Raw genomic sequence first — 16,803 nt, forward strand, 5'->3', positions numbered from 1 at the left:
TTATCAAACCCCATGCTACCTATCTTCCCTCATCCCTCTGCTAATCAACAACTCATCCCTCTACTCATCAACAGTCTCTGCTTTTCTGGAAGTGCTGCCCCTTTTCCTTGTACTTGGCAGCAAGTTTACACAGCTCAATCATTACCTCCTACAGGAAGCCTTCCACTCTTTGCTCTGACCACTCTGGCACTTACAGGTAGGATAAGTGCCGTCTGAAAGAACTTTCTGTTTTACATCTATTCTATCTACTATGGTAGTCACTAGTCACATGTGACTACCAAACACCCGGAATGTGGCTAGTGCAACTGAAGAACTGAATGTTAAATTTTATTTAATTTTAATGTAAATAACCACACATGACTAGTGACTACTATATTAAACAGCATAAATCGGGATTATAGAATTTAGCCCCTAGTTATTGTGCTCTATATGCAGAATACTAATTGTTAGATGGATTTCAGATACACCTGCACTTATGTACGACGGCATCCCTCTATATCTCTTCCCTCTCTCTTCCACATTACCACATGATAAACTCACTGTGTGGATCTGGAACTATACCACACCTGCAAGGAAAAACTAAAACACACCAAGACTCAGGACTCTAGGGTTAGAATATTATTATTTTGAAAGAGTTACTTAACCTGTTTGTGTCTCCATTTCTTCATCTATAAAATGCCTCCAATAAAAGACTCTCCTTCCAGAAGCTGGTTGAGAAGATTAAGTAAGATAATCCATTTAAAGGACTTGGTGCATCGTAGGTACTCAACAAAAGTTACTGCTGAGTGAGTGGTTGGATGAATGAGACAAAAGAATGATTAGGTTCAACCTGGTTCAACCTGGTTCTCATTGAACAAAGGTATCTGCATCTCTCAGAGGGCAAGTCCTTTCTAGGAGCCTCATATGACTTCAGAGCAGGTCTCTTATGCTCCTTTTTCTGACTACCCACAAGTCCCTGACAAACTTAATTCTCAGGGAGGATTTATTTATGGCCCTTTACCAGTGCCACAATGGAAGTGGCTCTCTAGAATCAGCATGAGGCTACTAAGTAGAAACATCATTATTTATGCAAAATTCATGCTTATTATTGACATGCACTCTGGATGGAAGGGTGCATATTATTCTACAAATAAATGCTTCTGAGAGTCTAAAACCGTTCCTCTTCAAACAAAGAAAAGATACAGAGTGAAAATATCCTCCCTTTGTGGATTCTGGCTATATTTCTTAACTTTTCCACCCAAATCAAGACAGGTAATTCATCCTCCCCAGCCCCAACTCCCCCTTCCACCAATCTGATTAAAGTAGGTTACTCCCTCTCCCTGCTGTCCCTGCTGTCAACACTTAAAAGTTGCCTGAACCAATCAAATGAATATGACCTGATTTGGCTTAGGCAAACAACTATGTAGTATGTACATCATAATTACTTATACTAACTGAGCTGGGCTTTTCAGATTCTTTAGCTAATAACAGTTCCTGGTAGGAAGGACTATTGAGAAGGACACAGGGCTATGAAATTGTTGTGATGCACTGATTTCTAGCAAGAAAATTGGAGACAAACAAACTATATTTAATGGAAAAATAATATTTTTGAACCAATACTTATGCTTGTTGAAGTTCACTTAAAAGCAAAACAATTTCAAATACTCAAGCCTATTTTCCATAAAAACCACTGTAGGAAAACAACAGAAATATCAGAAATGAAAGGTCTCTTCCAGGGATGCCTGGGTGGCTCAGTGGTTGAGCATCTGCCTTTGGCTCAGGATGTGATCCTGGAATCCCTGGGTCAAGTCCCAGATCAGGTTCTCTGCAGGGAGTCTGCTTCTCCCTCTGCCTATGTCTCTTGACTCTCTCTATCTCTGTGTCTCTCATGAATAAATAAAATCTTAAAAAAAAAAGAAATGGTCTCTTCCATATGTAAAAGTAGTGCATTTTGGGAATGACTTTTAATGTTAGAATAACTAAACTTGGGGAACTGTTTCTTCTGAAACATCAAGTGAATCTAATAGCAAAGGCTTATTTGATTTCTTAAGAAATAGCATGATATAGTGGAAAGAACACAGGATTTAGCCAGACTTGCACTTGAACTCCAGATTTCTCTCCATTATGTGATCTTGGTCAAGTATCTCACATTCCAGATGTTCATTTTCTTCTCATCAAAATGCCATAGTACCAGTAATGATATCACAGAATGTTGTATCCAGGTGGTAGGTACCTCTACCAATGCAAGTGTGAGAACCAAAGAATACCTTGCAAAGGCTTCTTATTTTTCCCTGCTTTACTCACAGATGCATTCTGATAGCAGTTCCCAAAGAAGGGCTCAGAAATATTTTAAGCAGTGCCACCAACAATGAATGAATGGATAACACCCAAAGGTACGACTTTCTAGATAGGACACATTTGGCTGCATAAGCTCTGGTTTACTTGCTAAAAACACTACGGGGACCACTTAACTCTGGGGCACAAGATTAACCACAGCTACCATATGGATGCCTACACCAATCTGATGAACACCTTACCTACATTAATGATTAGATTGATTCACTTATTCCTCTCTAGCAACCAATGAGATAAATGTTATATATTTGTATTTTACAAATACAATTGTATTACAATATTGTAATTGTATTACAATTACAATACAATTCATATTACAAATACAATAGGATTTCACTGAGAAGGTGAAATCAGAGAGATTAAGAAAATCTGCCAAAGTCACAAACTATGAATATCAGAGCTGTAAATTTTTCCAGCCTAGTAAACGTTAATGGAATTACTAAAAGAAAAATATCTATGTTACAGTTTTTTCATTCCATATTATGAGGTTTCCCAACAGTGGGTGAGGGTCTATTATGCTCAGAGAGACACAGCAGAAATTGTAGCACGGCATGCACACACAGTGTGCCTCCAAGGAGTCAGTCTGCAGATGGACACAAGGAACACCGGAATTCATATTCTGAATATTTAAGCTGACATCAATATGTCACGCATCATCACTCTCAAGCGCCTACTGCATATATTGCTATGACAATTTTGCTGGATTGTGGTTAATAATTGAAAATTAGTCTTCTTGAGTGTAAAAATATCCTGTTTCCACAGGGTCAGAAGTGCCACAGAGAGGACGCTGACATTCAAATTAAATTCCATTTAGCATATCCCATTTGAATGACTCTCACTGAGGTCAAGCTTCCAGAAGAAGCAGGAGTTCAGGGATGAAGAGTAGATAGGGAGCAGCCACAGTCATCTATCTGGCTTGCAGTTACGGGTTATAGTCCTGATAGAAAGTGGGGAACCAAAGATGACTTCCAGCACAAAGCAAGCTTCAGAAACAGGTTGGACAAGGTTACTTCGCAGGGGCAACTGTTCTGCACCCATTTGGATTTACTTCTGTTATTCAAAACAGAAAAGCCCAAATGCAACTCTATCACTGCCTTGCCATATTTATAGGCTGATGCCTGAGCACTCAGCTTTGTCTTTTAACCTGGAATGGGTTATAAAAATATTTAAATTAAACTTCAACTTTTGAGTGTGATGCAGAGAAGGAATTCATTCAGCTGGGATCAGAGTGGGATCATCACCATTGGGATCACCCATGCACAGACTTGGGACATTTTTTGACACTTCTAAAAGGAACAACATTTAGGAACACGGTGCAACTATTTAATTTACCATGGGCAAGGCAATAAAGCAAGTCTGACGTTTCTGGCCTCATGGCACTTGCATTCTGTTGGGGTAAGATGGCAGTAATACGGCAATCAGAAAACATGGTCACTCCATATGGTGACACCATATGAAGACCATGAAATAGGGTGAGAGTCAGAGTGTCAGGGTGGAGGTGAGATTAGGTGGTTTCAGAAAGCATTTCTGAGAAGCTAATATTTTTGCTGACATAGGAGTAATCTAGGGGTGCCAGGCAGGCTGAGATTTGGAAGAAAGCCTTAAACTTGCTGTTGTTTCTGCTAGGAATAGGCCTGGGTTGATTAAGGTATAGAAAGAAGATGGCAGTGTGGCTGCAAAATGGTGAATGAGGGGAGCATAGTAATAAATAAGGCACAATGGTAGCAGGCCAAATCATCTAGAGTGGAGCAAGCCAAGGGAGGAAGATGACAGGATATTTTAACGGAGAGAAGGAGCCACTGGAGAGTTTTGAGGGTAGAATGATAATATCTGATTTGGGTATGTATAGTCTAATTTTCATTGCTGTGAGGAGAAGTTTTAGGCAACAAGGGTGGAAGTAGAGAGACATAGTAGACTGTAGGAGTGTCTGGGTTGTGGGAGAAATGGGTAGAGGTGCTTTGGATTAGAATGTATTCTGGAGGGGCACCTGGCTGGCTCAATCAGTTAAATGTCTGACTCTTGGTTTTGGCTCAGGTCATGATCTCAGGATTGTGGAATCAAGACCTGCTTTGGGCTCCATGTTCAGCAGAGGTCTGCTGGAGATTCTCTCCCCTTTTTGTCTCCCTCTACTCCTCCTGACCCTGGTCACACTCTCTTTCTTCCTCTTTCTCTCCAATCAGTCAATCAATCAATCAATCTTTAGAATAAATAAATAAGTAAAATAATGTGTTCTGGAGGTAAAGACCTAAAAGGGCTTGTGGATGGCCTGGACCTTAGGGTAAAGGAAAGGGAAAAATCAAGCTCTCCTGGGATTTTGACTTAAGCAACTGTGTACTTTATTGAGTTTGGAAAAACCAGTCCAAAAAATAGCTGAAAAACTGCTCCCATTAGTAAGGTTCACAAGAATTCCCCCTTGGCCACCCTGAGTCCAAAATCCCTATCTGCAATTCCAGGGGAGATGGTAGCTGAGTTTGTAAATGGACACACATGTCTCCATCCTAGAAGTCAGTGAGGTCCAAGCTGGAGGTAAATATTTGGAAATTTGTGAATCATCGGTTAAGAGGTGAGATTTAAAGTTGTTCTTTGTGGTTGTTATTAGAGGGAGAAAAAGGTGATGAAAAGAGAGAGTTCACATGGAAAATCAGCGTTTGAACAAATGTCTGGAGGTAGCTGTCCAGTCAGAAGCTCTCCAAGCTCCGTCAGTGCCCCACCCAACCTCTCTGATACTTTCTCAGAGATGCTAACTTAAAATGAGAAGAAGTTTCCTTGGACACACTTCCCTAATAGAACAGTGAGGTTTTTTGTGAAACTGTCTCCTCCTGTTCTACTTCCAGGGGTACAGACTTCCATCTGGCCCAGGGACTAGAGCCCTCAGGCCCATAGGCCAGTAAACACACCTCCCATCTGTGGGTCATGACTTCCTTCCTTATCTCCATCTTCATTCCCATCCCCTAACAGGTAAATGTCTGGCTGAAATTGACAATGAGATGCCAAGGGACTCACCATTCAAAGTCCCAGTCGGCACAGACACATGGTTCTGAGACCACTGTCCCTGAGGAGTCTCGGCCCAGGGCACACTGAGCTCCTGGCTTGCGTTTCTTGAATATTTTCCTTTCTCCCATGACGCAGGGCTCCCCCTTAGAAAGAAAGTCCACAGTGAGAGAGGCAGAAAAACACAAAGGAGGTGAAATAAACCTCTCTAAGAAATATTAGTCTTTTCATTCTCTTTTGGTCACTCTATGTAGCAATCTCCTTCCCAGCAACCATTCAGGAAGTCTCAAGGGAAAAAGAGCCAATCTTTTTCCTCCCACATAAAAGGAACATCACAGAGCTATCCCATCTTGACCCTCCACCTAACCAGGCCAATGATGTCTACTTCATCTTGTTTCTTTCCTACTTTCAGAGAAAATCCAAAGATTCTAAGTCATTCTCAGAGATCTCCAGATTGCCCAAATGATCTCAGTATAAGCTCTAGTGGAAAAGAACTCATTTCTGGCAGAATTTTCACACCATCTTCAGAGTAAAACTGAAGCTAGCCCCAAAAATTCCCTTCTCTGATAAACAACCACATCAAAGTCCTTATTCCCAATCAAAGACAAAAAGAAGAGGAGAACTTGGTACAAATTACATTAATCCAGTGTTTCTGAGAATGCATAAGTCTGGCTATGTTGCATAGCAACAAATATCTGCCATTTCTAGAGCCACTCACTCTCATTGTTCACCCTTTCCCTGTAGTCCTGTTCCCAGTGATCTTGGGGCTCTTACTGCAGGATGGCCTAACAAATGTTCTCACCCTCCCCACTTGAAGGTGAGATGATAGACCATACATAAGTCTCCTGGCTGTCTGAGCTTACTTCTCCCCAGGAAGAACTAAGCCCCAGCTTATCATTGTCACCTCAGCCCTAGGCTACTTGGTGACCTCAATGGGTAGATTGGGATCCCAGGGTGCAAGAGGGGCCCTAAAATATCATCTGTTCATGCTGGGCCTGGATGTGTAGACTCCAACCTTTCTTCTCAAATCCACTATCATATTCAGATGGCTCACTACCTTCTTCCTCCAAATAGGAAGGCCCAGAGATGACCAAAAAATCTTGTCATAGTTCCTCTTCCAAAAAGCCAGTATTCCCCTAATCTGTGGTGTACCTGATTGAGCAGGTGCCAGGTCTGATAGTCCTCCTTGGTGCAGCGCCGACTGAAGATAGATTTGTAGTCCACTTTCACCAACTGCCATTCGGAACGGAGGCTGAAGTGGCCAAAAACTCTAAGTGTTCAGGGGAGGCATGGGAGACACAAGCAGAGAGAGCCCCCTAGTCAATCACTCATGTGCAAGTACTGGAGAGAGAGAGGACTGAATTGCCACCTGGACTCAATAGGTTCTTGCAAAATGAGGTCTCTGATGGTCAGCTAGGACAAAGGCCGCCATTTATATAACTCTAGCCAACTGACATTCAGTATTCACAGTGAGTTTGAAATGAACTATTTTTTAATTGCAAAAGTAATATAGGTGCTTTATAGGAAGCACTGAAAACATAGAAAGATATATCACCCAATAGTTCAAAATATTCCACCCAGGTAAAACTTATTGTGTGTATTTTGACATGTAGCCTTCTTGTTTCTCCTTAATGCAAGCACAACTATCTTATCTACTGATGTCTATTGACAGGGACTCAGTTTTTTCACCTATAAAGTAACTTGTATGTGTGTATGTTGGAAGGGGGTGGATTAGCTCATCTAGAGTATGGCTGCCAGTTCCAAAATTCTGACTAAATCTAAGTGTGTTTTAGTTGAAATCTCATTGCTTAATTCACAGGATTACCACTCTCCTTCCCTTTTCCTTGAAAAAAATCACAGTAGTCTCATAAAAGGAACTCATATTTATGTAAAGTAAAGAAGCACACCATCTGTGTGACTTAGATAATCAATACTGACCTTTCCAAAGCCCAGAAGTTGATGGCCCTATAAATATGAATGATCAGTCATTTCTAGAAAAATAGAAAAAAGGACTAATCATCCATACTCCACTTGGGTGGCATGTCTTAAAATTACAACGCAAGGCATCTATCATAGTGCTGTAAATCGGAGACCAGTCATTCTGGGAACCTACACCAACTGAAGTCTTTCAAGGCATTGGATGGCTTCCATGTGGGCAAGACTTAATCAAGCTCCCAGCCTTGGATTCTCCTCTCCTCACAGTCAGATGTTCCTATGGTGAAACCTAAGAGACCAACTCTCCTCAAGGGACAGTCCCTTCTGCCCTCTGAAGGATGAGGACACTTTGGGAGGGGTGAGAGCAGACTCAAATTATGAAGTGGACAAAGAAATGTGATCATCTTGTAGATTGTACAACTTGTATTACACCTTGGGAAATGTCCTATTGGTTTAAAAGTTAAATACAACTCTTTAGAGTCTTGTCTAAAAGAAGATTAAACAGACTTTGAGGTGAATAAGTCATGAGGATAAAAGGCACAGCATAGGGAATACAGCCGATAATACCACAATCGTGTTGTATGGTGACAGATGGTAACTGCACTTGTAGTGAACCTAGCATAATGTATGAAGATGCAGATCACTATGCTGTACACCGGAAACTAATGCAAACTGTTTGCCAACTATATTAAAAGAACAAAACCAAAAACATATTGTCTTTATAAAATTCTTAGCTCAGCACTGAGTAGCAGAAGCCATGGGGCTAGATATCTTGGGTTGTGTGGCCAATACTGTATGGAGGAGAGTGAATGTAAGCACCTCACCCCTGGGTTCTCTCTGTTCTCCATTATTCTTTCTCTATTCAGTGGTCTCCAAATCCAATACATCCATGCCAGGTCACTGAGGTACTTCCACCTTTTTGTCTTAATTCATTTCATGGAGGGGTTAGAAAGCAGTCCCTTTCAAATCTCTAACAAAGCAGTTATATCTTAAAAACTTCTACTTCTTTGAGGAGAAAGTTATATTGAAAGATCACAGGAAGAAACAAACAAACCTACAAACAAACAGTGGGAGGAGACTTTGATGAATGTCTTCTGTCTTTATCCATCCCATCTAAATCCTCTCATGTTCAAATGCCATCTCCTCTAGTAAGTCTTCCCTGATTGGAATACTCTGAGTAGAAGAATATTAGTGATGCCAAACCAAACACTTCTACCTATTCCAAATAGTTTACAGTTAAATTTCATGGATCACAAAATACATCATGTCTGATTAATCCCATTCTTTTCTATGAAAGGGTTACCAGGCAGACAGAAGGAGGAAATAGGAGGCATATGATTTACTTGCATATCAGCAAGGCATCTGACAGTGTTTGCCATATTAGTCTTGAAGAAAAGATGAAAAAATATGAGCCAGGTGCCAGTAAAATTATGTGACTGAACAGCACCTAATTAAAGCATTAAAATCAGCCAGGAGGGAGGCCACGAGTAGTCAGCTACAAGGTTCTGCTGTCTGCTCTTTCCTGTTCATCATTTTTATTAATGACTTGAAGACATGAAAATAATGGTCATCATTGGAAATCACATTTTCTGATGACACAAAGCTGGAAGAAATAGTCAATATGCTTGATGGCAGAATTAGGACCCAAATGGTCTTGATAGACCGAGGGGAAAGATAGAATCTAATAACATGTGGAGTAACAGAAAGATGTCAAGTCCTCCCCCTGGCCACTACGGAAGTATTGAATAAAGGAAATAACGCGACTCAGGTTAAATAATAGTAATAATAATAATAATAATAATAATAATAATAATAATAATGTGGTAGCTTAAGACTTTTAATACACAATGTAATTAATATAAGTAAATATTTCAGAGAAACTGAAAATATTTAAGATGATCTTATGCATTAATCAATGCATTTTGCAGACTACCTAGAATGAAAGAGGCAATATCCAGGTCAATTTTACATTAACTAGGTCACAAAGAAAAACTGCAGTTAGCTTTGGATGTCACCATTCAAGGATACAGACTATCAACCTAGGGTACACATATGGGTTTTGGTAAGCATTTGAATCTCCTGAAATTTTAAGTAAAAATATGGATTGGCCCATGTAAATTTATTATGAGGAAATTATATATATTTTATCAGATTTTCAAAAGGGGTTAACAGTTCCCAAAGCCAAAGGACCACTGAAAAAGAGAGTAATAAGATGATGTCCTGGATTGAATAGTGGCTCCTCCAAGGGTCATGAGCACGTTCTGTTCCCAATTACCTGTCAATGTGATTTTATCTGGACCTTTGCAGGCATAAATAAGTTACGGATCTTGAGATGAAATAATCCTGGATTATCAAGGTGGGCCCTAAGGACAAACATCCTTGTAAGAGCTACAAAGAAGTGAGATACACAGAGAGGAGGAGGTTATGTGAAGAAGCACAGACTGGAGTTACGTGGCAACAAGCCAAGAAACATCTGGAGCTCCCAGAAGGAACTTTTCCCTGGTGCACTAGAAGCAGTGCTGCCATACTGCCACTTTGATCTTAGACTCTGGCCTTCAGAACTGTTAGAAAATTAATTTCTAGTTGTTAACCACCTAATTTGTGGTGATTTGTTACAGCAGCCATAGGAAGTTAATACAGATGATGATATGATTCAAAAGCACTTTTCACCTATCTATCCAAGAAATGGTTTAAGAACACTGGCTGGATAACTGGGAGATGATTTAGGAAGGTGCAAGGGAGGGGGGACCAATAAGTGGGCACTCTGGGGAGATCTCCTGAGTATAAGAAAACTAACAAAATAGAAAAGCGTGAAAATTTACAAAAAGTGAGAAAACTTTCAAATGAACAAACCTCCCCACAGAGAAAAGGAATGCTCAAGACTTAGTAAACACAGAGTCTCAAGCTCAGGCTTACACATTTCTCAGGGCTGCTGCTGAGGAGGATGCGTGCATCCTCCAAGGGCCCAGCCAAGCTGACCCAGACTCTCTAAGGATGTTCCATGATGTTGGTCTTCTCATCTGTCTGGGTTATCTGTTTCTAGGCTCAGAGAGCTCATTTCAGAACTGCACATAAAAATAGATGTCCAGTCATGACTTGTGGACTAACCCAGCCTCTTCTTTACTCAATCTTGCCAGGCACGTTCTTTTGTCTAGATTTCTTTGGCTTCTATCCCAGATGTCCTTACACTGTGATTCCCAGGTCTTTCCCCAAATTGTAAATTGATACGCTAATATTTTTACTTGGGAGTGAGATAGTCTGCTCTTCCATGTGATCACTTTTATATGCCAGACGCAAGATTTTAAACACTGAATGTCAGGATTATGTCTGTGGGGGTTCCAGCAATAAGAATGATGGTGATGGGCAGCCCTGGTGGCACAGCGGTTTAGTGCCGCCTGCAGCCCAGGGCGTGATCCTGGAGACCCTGGATCGAGTCCCATGTCAGGCTCTCTGTATGATGCCTGCTTCTCCCTCTGCCTGTGTCTCTGCCTCTCTCTCCCCCTGTCTCTATGAATAAAGAAATAAAATCTTTAAAAAAAGAGAAAAGAATGATGGTGATAATGAACATTTGTTGTCCATTGGAATTTTCAAGATTTTCACATATATTCCTTTTTCAAGGTACAAACTAACCTCAAGTGCAGGGCTGTGTGTGTGTGTGTGTGTGTGTGTGTGTGTGTATGATATTTGATACAGAGCCTTGAAGAAAGTAGATACCACCTACATAAATACAAATCACTGCCTGGAAACAGGTAGCCTTCCCTTTAGTTCTCTTGAAGAAGTTACTCCCAACCACAGAACAAAATTAATGAATTTTCTAAGCCATTTCTCACTATATGGATTTTCAGGTAAAATCAATTAAAATTTATTAATTCTGTTTTTCTTTTTCTTTTTACCTTGCCACTTGGATTTTTTCATAAGAGTTTTTGGCTTCACTTAAGATTCATCCTCTTGGGCTATATAAACCTGAGACCATCTCTTTCTTTAAACTCCTTTGGTGCCAACTTCCTACACTACAAATGTGACTCTAGTCAGATAGTATCCTTTTATGCTCTTGTATTATTACTTCTAACATACAGATGGTCTGGGCATGGTGGCAAGGGTAGGAGGCAAAGAAATAGAAGAGATCTTTCCCTAGTTCTGTCTGCCACTAAATTAGTTAGGTGACCTTGAGCAAATCACTTCATCTCTCAAGGCTTCAGCCTCCTTAGGGAAGATAACTTTAATCAGTGACACATACTCAAAGGATGACTTTCTTCATGCAGAAACAGTCTAGGTAGAATCTGACCATTTCAAGATAATTTCTAAGAGTTTATTTTCTTTTACTCTCTATGTCTAACTCCAGGTGTACAAGCCATCTATCTCTGGTGACCCCATACACAAAGGATTTATCTATTAGAGACATTCATCTTTGTCTCCATTGGCACTTCTTCCATATAACAGATGCTCATTAAACAATTCTGGGTTGATTAATGGATAGAATTAATCTATCAAAGTCATTCACTTCTTCCAAAATTGGGGTAATAGCTTTATCTGCCCTTATTTCTGGGCCAAAGAACATGGTTGAGCTGCATGTTCTCTGGGGTTTAGAAAGACAAAAGCAATCTCAAGAGAAAAATAGCAGCTGCTTCTCTTGTCTTTGTTATCCTGGACTGTGATAGGATTTCCACAAACAACTATGATTTGCTGGGACCCTAACTAACATATCCTGCCTAATCTACCATCCAGACTTGAGTGCGTATTTTGGGGAGAGGGCTGATTAATCTGAGGGAGGAAAGTGGTTCACAAAAAATAAAAAGCTTCGTTAGAATTCCATACACATCACGGGTTAGCTAATCATTAATTAAATGATTTCAAAGGGGATCTTGGTATATAATTGCTATAATTTAGGTGAAAACAATGCCACATTAAATGTAATTAGAGGAGCAGCCACTGTAAAGATGTTTTTCTCTTTACAGGAAAACTACTCTGGGTCACCTGATTCTCTCCTGCACAGTTCTCTTTCCCACCTCCAATTATACCAACCTTCATACATAGTTGTAAAAGCCAAGAGAAGTTTCTAGGAAAGAGTGGTTGATTAGTCCTTCAGAGAGGAAGAAGACAAGGACTCATTACTAGAAAGCCACTAGAAATGTGCAAAAGAAAGAACAAATTGTGATTGGGGAGTAAGATTAGGACTTTACTGTTCGGAGTAAGATTAGGACTTTACCGTGGACTAATTTTTGAGAGAACATTTGATGGAACTCAACTAGGAATGATACTGTGCTGCCATCGACCTGGCTCTGAACCCCCTTTTCCTTTAGTTTCCTCAGGAACTCCTACACCTGCATCTTGGGCTCCTCTATTCACCAACTCCCCCATTTCTATCTGCCTGAAGAAAATCTTAAGAAAGAGAACAAGGCCAAAGTTGACTATGTCAGTTCCCTCCTGACTTTCCTTTCCCTGTGGCTGACTTAACTGAGTTCTCAGTCATCAGGCTAGAAACTTAATTCAACACTTGTTTTTGCCATGTTCTTCACTCCTTCATTTGCTGCCTGTTCCAATCTCATTCCAAATGCCACCTCCTCTTAGAAGCATTCCTTAGATATTGCAAGTCTAAGAATCTCTCCCTCTAAACTTTTGACTTCCTGTGTGAGCAGATGGTGACCTTCTCCCACAGAGGCAGATGATTTTCCTCAGTTTCTCCAGCCTTCTGCTTCAGTGACACCATATTCTCTTTGCCTTTGTCTTACTTCTCTAAGTGAACTTCTCACCCACTTCTTCTTCCTCCCATCTCTTAAGTTGTTACTTAAGCCTTCTTCTTCTTGGTTCCTACACTAGACTTTGGGAATCCTATTCATTTCTGCAACTTCAACCTCTATGTAGAAGACTCCCAATGTAAGAACTCTTGTCCTTGAACTCTCATAAGATCTAGTCATGAATATCAGGATAAGACCTTTGAATTTGATTCAAAAGCCACAGTAGCCTCCATCTATCTTTGTAGTATTATCTCCTGCTACTCTCCAATGTTACTTGTGCTCAAACAATTCCATTTGCTCCACCAAAAGCAACATGATTTCCTATGCCTGATTTTCCTGTGCTTGGGATGCTGTTCCCGCATCTTGTCCAATTCCTACTCATTCTGTAAATCTAAGGTAAAATAATAGGCAGGGTGATGAGAAATAATGGGTTACGATGAAAGGAGGGGAAGCACAGCTTTTCAAATCTAAATATTTCATAGTGGCCATTTTGATTTCCTCTTTAAAAAACAAAACTACTCCTAAATAACCCAGGGTTTTGTTTCCAAACATATGAGGTTTTTTCCTTTATTTTCTTTATCATCATTCTATTTTAAAATTTTGATCTAATTATAATATTTAGAGAGAACATGATCTCAATTATATCAGCTTTTGGAATTGGTCCAGTATTTCTACTGGCCTAATGTATGGTCAATTAAAAAATTAAATGTTTGCTTAAAAAATAGATATTCTCTATTTATTGAGTAGCGAGTCATATACAGGTCTTTTATTTTTTTTAAGATTTTATTTATTTATTCATGAGAGACAGACAGAGAGAGAGAGAGAGGCAGAGACACAGGCAGAGGAAGGAAGCAGGCTCCATGCAGGGAGCCCGATGTGGGACTCAATCCCAAGTCCCCAGGATCAGGCCCTGGGCTGAAGATGGCGCTAAACCGCTGAACCACCCAAGCTGCCCTATACAGGTCTTTTAAATAAAGCTTGCTAATAGTACAATTCACATCAAAATTATACCAACTTTCTGACTCGCCTATTGGTTTCCATATGAAATTTATTAAAATATTCCCCTATGGTATTGCAAATCCTTCATTTCTCCTTGAGTTTTTGTATGTTTTTGCATTATGTAATCATAACACTATACAGGTTTTGAAATTATTCTATCTTCTTGATGGATTATTCTTTTTAGTTTTAACTCAAATGCTAACTCTTCTATTATGTCCTCCATGATCTTCCTTCGTCCTCCATTCCTTTCCTTAGAAAGAAACAATAAATGCCTCTTTCCTCTGAATTTTGGTAGCATTTTTTCTCTATTTTGCATATTACCCTTAATACTTCCAATAGGGATCAAAATTCATAAACTATATGTGATGAGTGTCTTATCCTCCTTGATAGATTTTAAACTCATGAAAGTTTACAATTTACAAACACGTGCCTTCAACATCATAGGTGTTTGTCATATATTTATTGTTTGAGAGCCAGTTGAATCAAGTAGTCAAACATAGAGGTGTTGGCATCACACAGGGCAAGATGTGAGAGCCAATCCCAGGCCTAAAGAAAGTTCCTTACATATATTAATTAGACCTCATGTACAAAATGAGGATAATAATATTAACTAACAGAATTCTGAGATTTAAGTGTGTTGCATATTTATAGTGTTTTGTATAAATTAAGAAGTAAATAGTTTTAAACTATTAATATTTTTATATAATAGTACCTAATTATGATAATTTGCTTTATGTCCTTTGTTGAATGCCTGATAACTTTGTGGGCAGATAGTGTGCCATATACTTTTATATCCCAGTGATCTCCACTACAAGACTGTAAACAGTAGGTACCCAAGTAAAAGTCAATCAAATAACAACAATAATACTTAGAAATATCAATAATAGTGATAATTTACTGAATGCTTACAATTTATTAACTACTTTGTATGGATTACCTCATTTCATTTATTATCCACATTTAAGAGAAAAGGAAACTAAGGCTCAAAGAAGTTAGATAATGCATCCAAAAAGAATTATACAGCAAGTAGGTGTTGGAGCCAGTCCAACTTAGGCAGTTGCTACTAATGTAACACAGTTTCAGCACTGTACTTTTAGCAAGGCCCATACCCCCTTTTAAGTGTTTTGTGATTCATTAGCAATCATTTGACTGCACAGTTTGGCACTGAGGTATGAGCACGGGGGTCCGCTTAGCACCAGGTCATTATAGGCTGTTTGCACAAAAAGCAGAAATTCCATGAAATATATAAAGCTGAAAGCACAGTTGGAGGAATAAAAGAGAAATCTGAAGAGAAGATATATCCAGAGAGCTTCAATTAGGACCCAATCTTTCTCAAGGTCTAAAGCATCTACTATTCGAGCAATTATGTATTTGAACTTGAAGTATGACCACTTTTATTGGTTCTACCTCTAGTTGGGAGTCCATGGGGCATGAAAAAGAAAGAATCATAAAGTCTTAGTAATCCAAGGGGCCATAGGGATGAAACTTTGACCTAATCCTTTCACAGGTTGGATGGGGAAAACAAAGTAGTAGGTTGCTTAAGAACACAAAGAAGTAGGACCCAAGTCTCCTAAAACCCAAATCTTCCTCCTACACCGACTGCTTTCATGGGAAACACTTGAAGCATGCAGGCAGAGTCATGGTGAACCATATATAATAGTAGTGCTAGGAGTCACTGCTTGGCGGAATGCAGAGTAGACTAGAGATTGTATCTGGGGCTATGGCAAAAAAAGGAAGTCTTCAATCCAGACTTGCTTTCAACATTTTGCTGGCTTTTCCTTCAGGCTATCATGTCTAAGGGATGCTTTGGATTTTCCAAACTCTAGCCTGCCAATGTGGAACTACAGATGTATACTCCAGCTTCTTCTAAGAGAGAGGATTTTCTTTGATTTGTTAAGATGTAGCATGTTTCTCTGTACACTCTATTGAATCAAATGAATCATCAGAATGACATAGACAATGATGTCCTTGGTTTCTGGGGAACTGAGCCTGCTTCTCTCCAAAGACAGCTTAGCTGTTCTCACTGAGAAAGGTGAAGGTCAGAGGTACTAGAGTAATGGAGTCTAAGTTTCGCTTCACAAGTGGCTGGCAAGCTAGAGGGCAGGCATAGACCTTTAATTTATAAATGAGGGAGAAACCCTGTGGGTATCAGGGAAGAAGAATTCTTTCACTGGTCCAGGTACTACTTCCACATTGACATGTAGATAAATGTGCCCCAAATCAAATCTTCTGCAATGACCTCGTCTGGCTGCCTGCAATTTCCCCTATTGACACACTGGATTTATTTCTCATTCCTCTAAGTAAACAGTTAAACCTGTTGTGGATTCCAGTGAGTCACATACCATCTTCTCTGCCACCTCCATCCAGGACTCAGAATTAGCCATTGCTAGGAAACCACAAATCCCAACTCAATCCTTTTACCCAGCCTCAACTCCTTTCACTGGCTGGATGTCATTAATTTGAGAGCAAATTATTAGAAACCTGGAAAACAGTTCTGAAATGCCTGCAGATTTATGATGAAGTCATTTCACAAAAGGTCACAGGCAACCCTGCTATAATTAAATCTTTCATTAATTTTTAAAATACACAATAACTTACAAATGCATCATAAATTAACCAGATGACCTTGAAGAAATTATTTAGAGCACTGCTTCTTCAGAAGCCACTATCTAGCAATTTCCTGAATTTTTATTTTATGACTGGGATTTGTCTATTTTACACTATTGTCTTTGATTGGGTTCCAGTAGCCTGTTTATTTCAAATGATTTTGTATTAATTCACTCAGAGCACTAGTTAGCACTGGAAAGTG

General features: G+C 39.6%; 1 protein-coding gene across 2 annotated transcripts in view; it reads right to left on the reverse strand.

Moving 5' to 3' along the window:
• SORCS3 (sortilin related VPS10 domain containing receptor 3) overlaps positions 1–16,803 on the reverse strand; it is a 586,644-nt gene that overhangs the window by 40,882 nt on the left and 528,959 nt on the right. For both annotated transcript variants that reach the window (XM_077877720.1, XM_077877721.1), the window contains exons 15-16: positions 6,478–6,595; positions 5,338–5,471 (exon numbers count right to left, since the gene is read on the reverse strand). In XM_077877720.1, coding sequence (XP_077733846.1) covers positions 5,338–5,471; positions 6,478–6,595 — 252 coding nt within the window. The remainder of the gene's footprint in view (positions 1–5,337; positions 5,472–6,477; positions 6,596–16,803) is intronic.

The sequence above is a fragment of the Canis aureus genome, chromosome 29 (assembly GCF_053574225.1).
Source record: "Canis aureus isolate CA01 chromosome 29, VMU_Caureus_v.1.0, whole genome shotgun sequence".
NCBI lineage: Eukaryota > Metazoa > Chordata > Mammalia > Carnivora > Canidae > Canis > Canis aureus.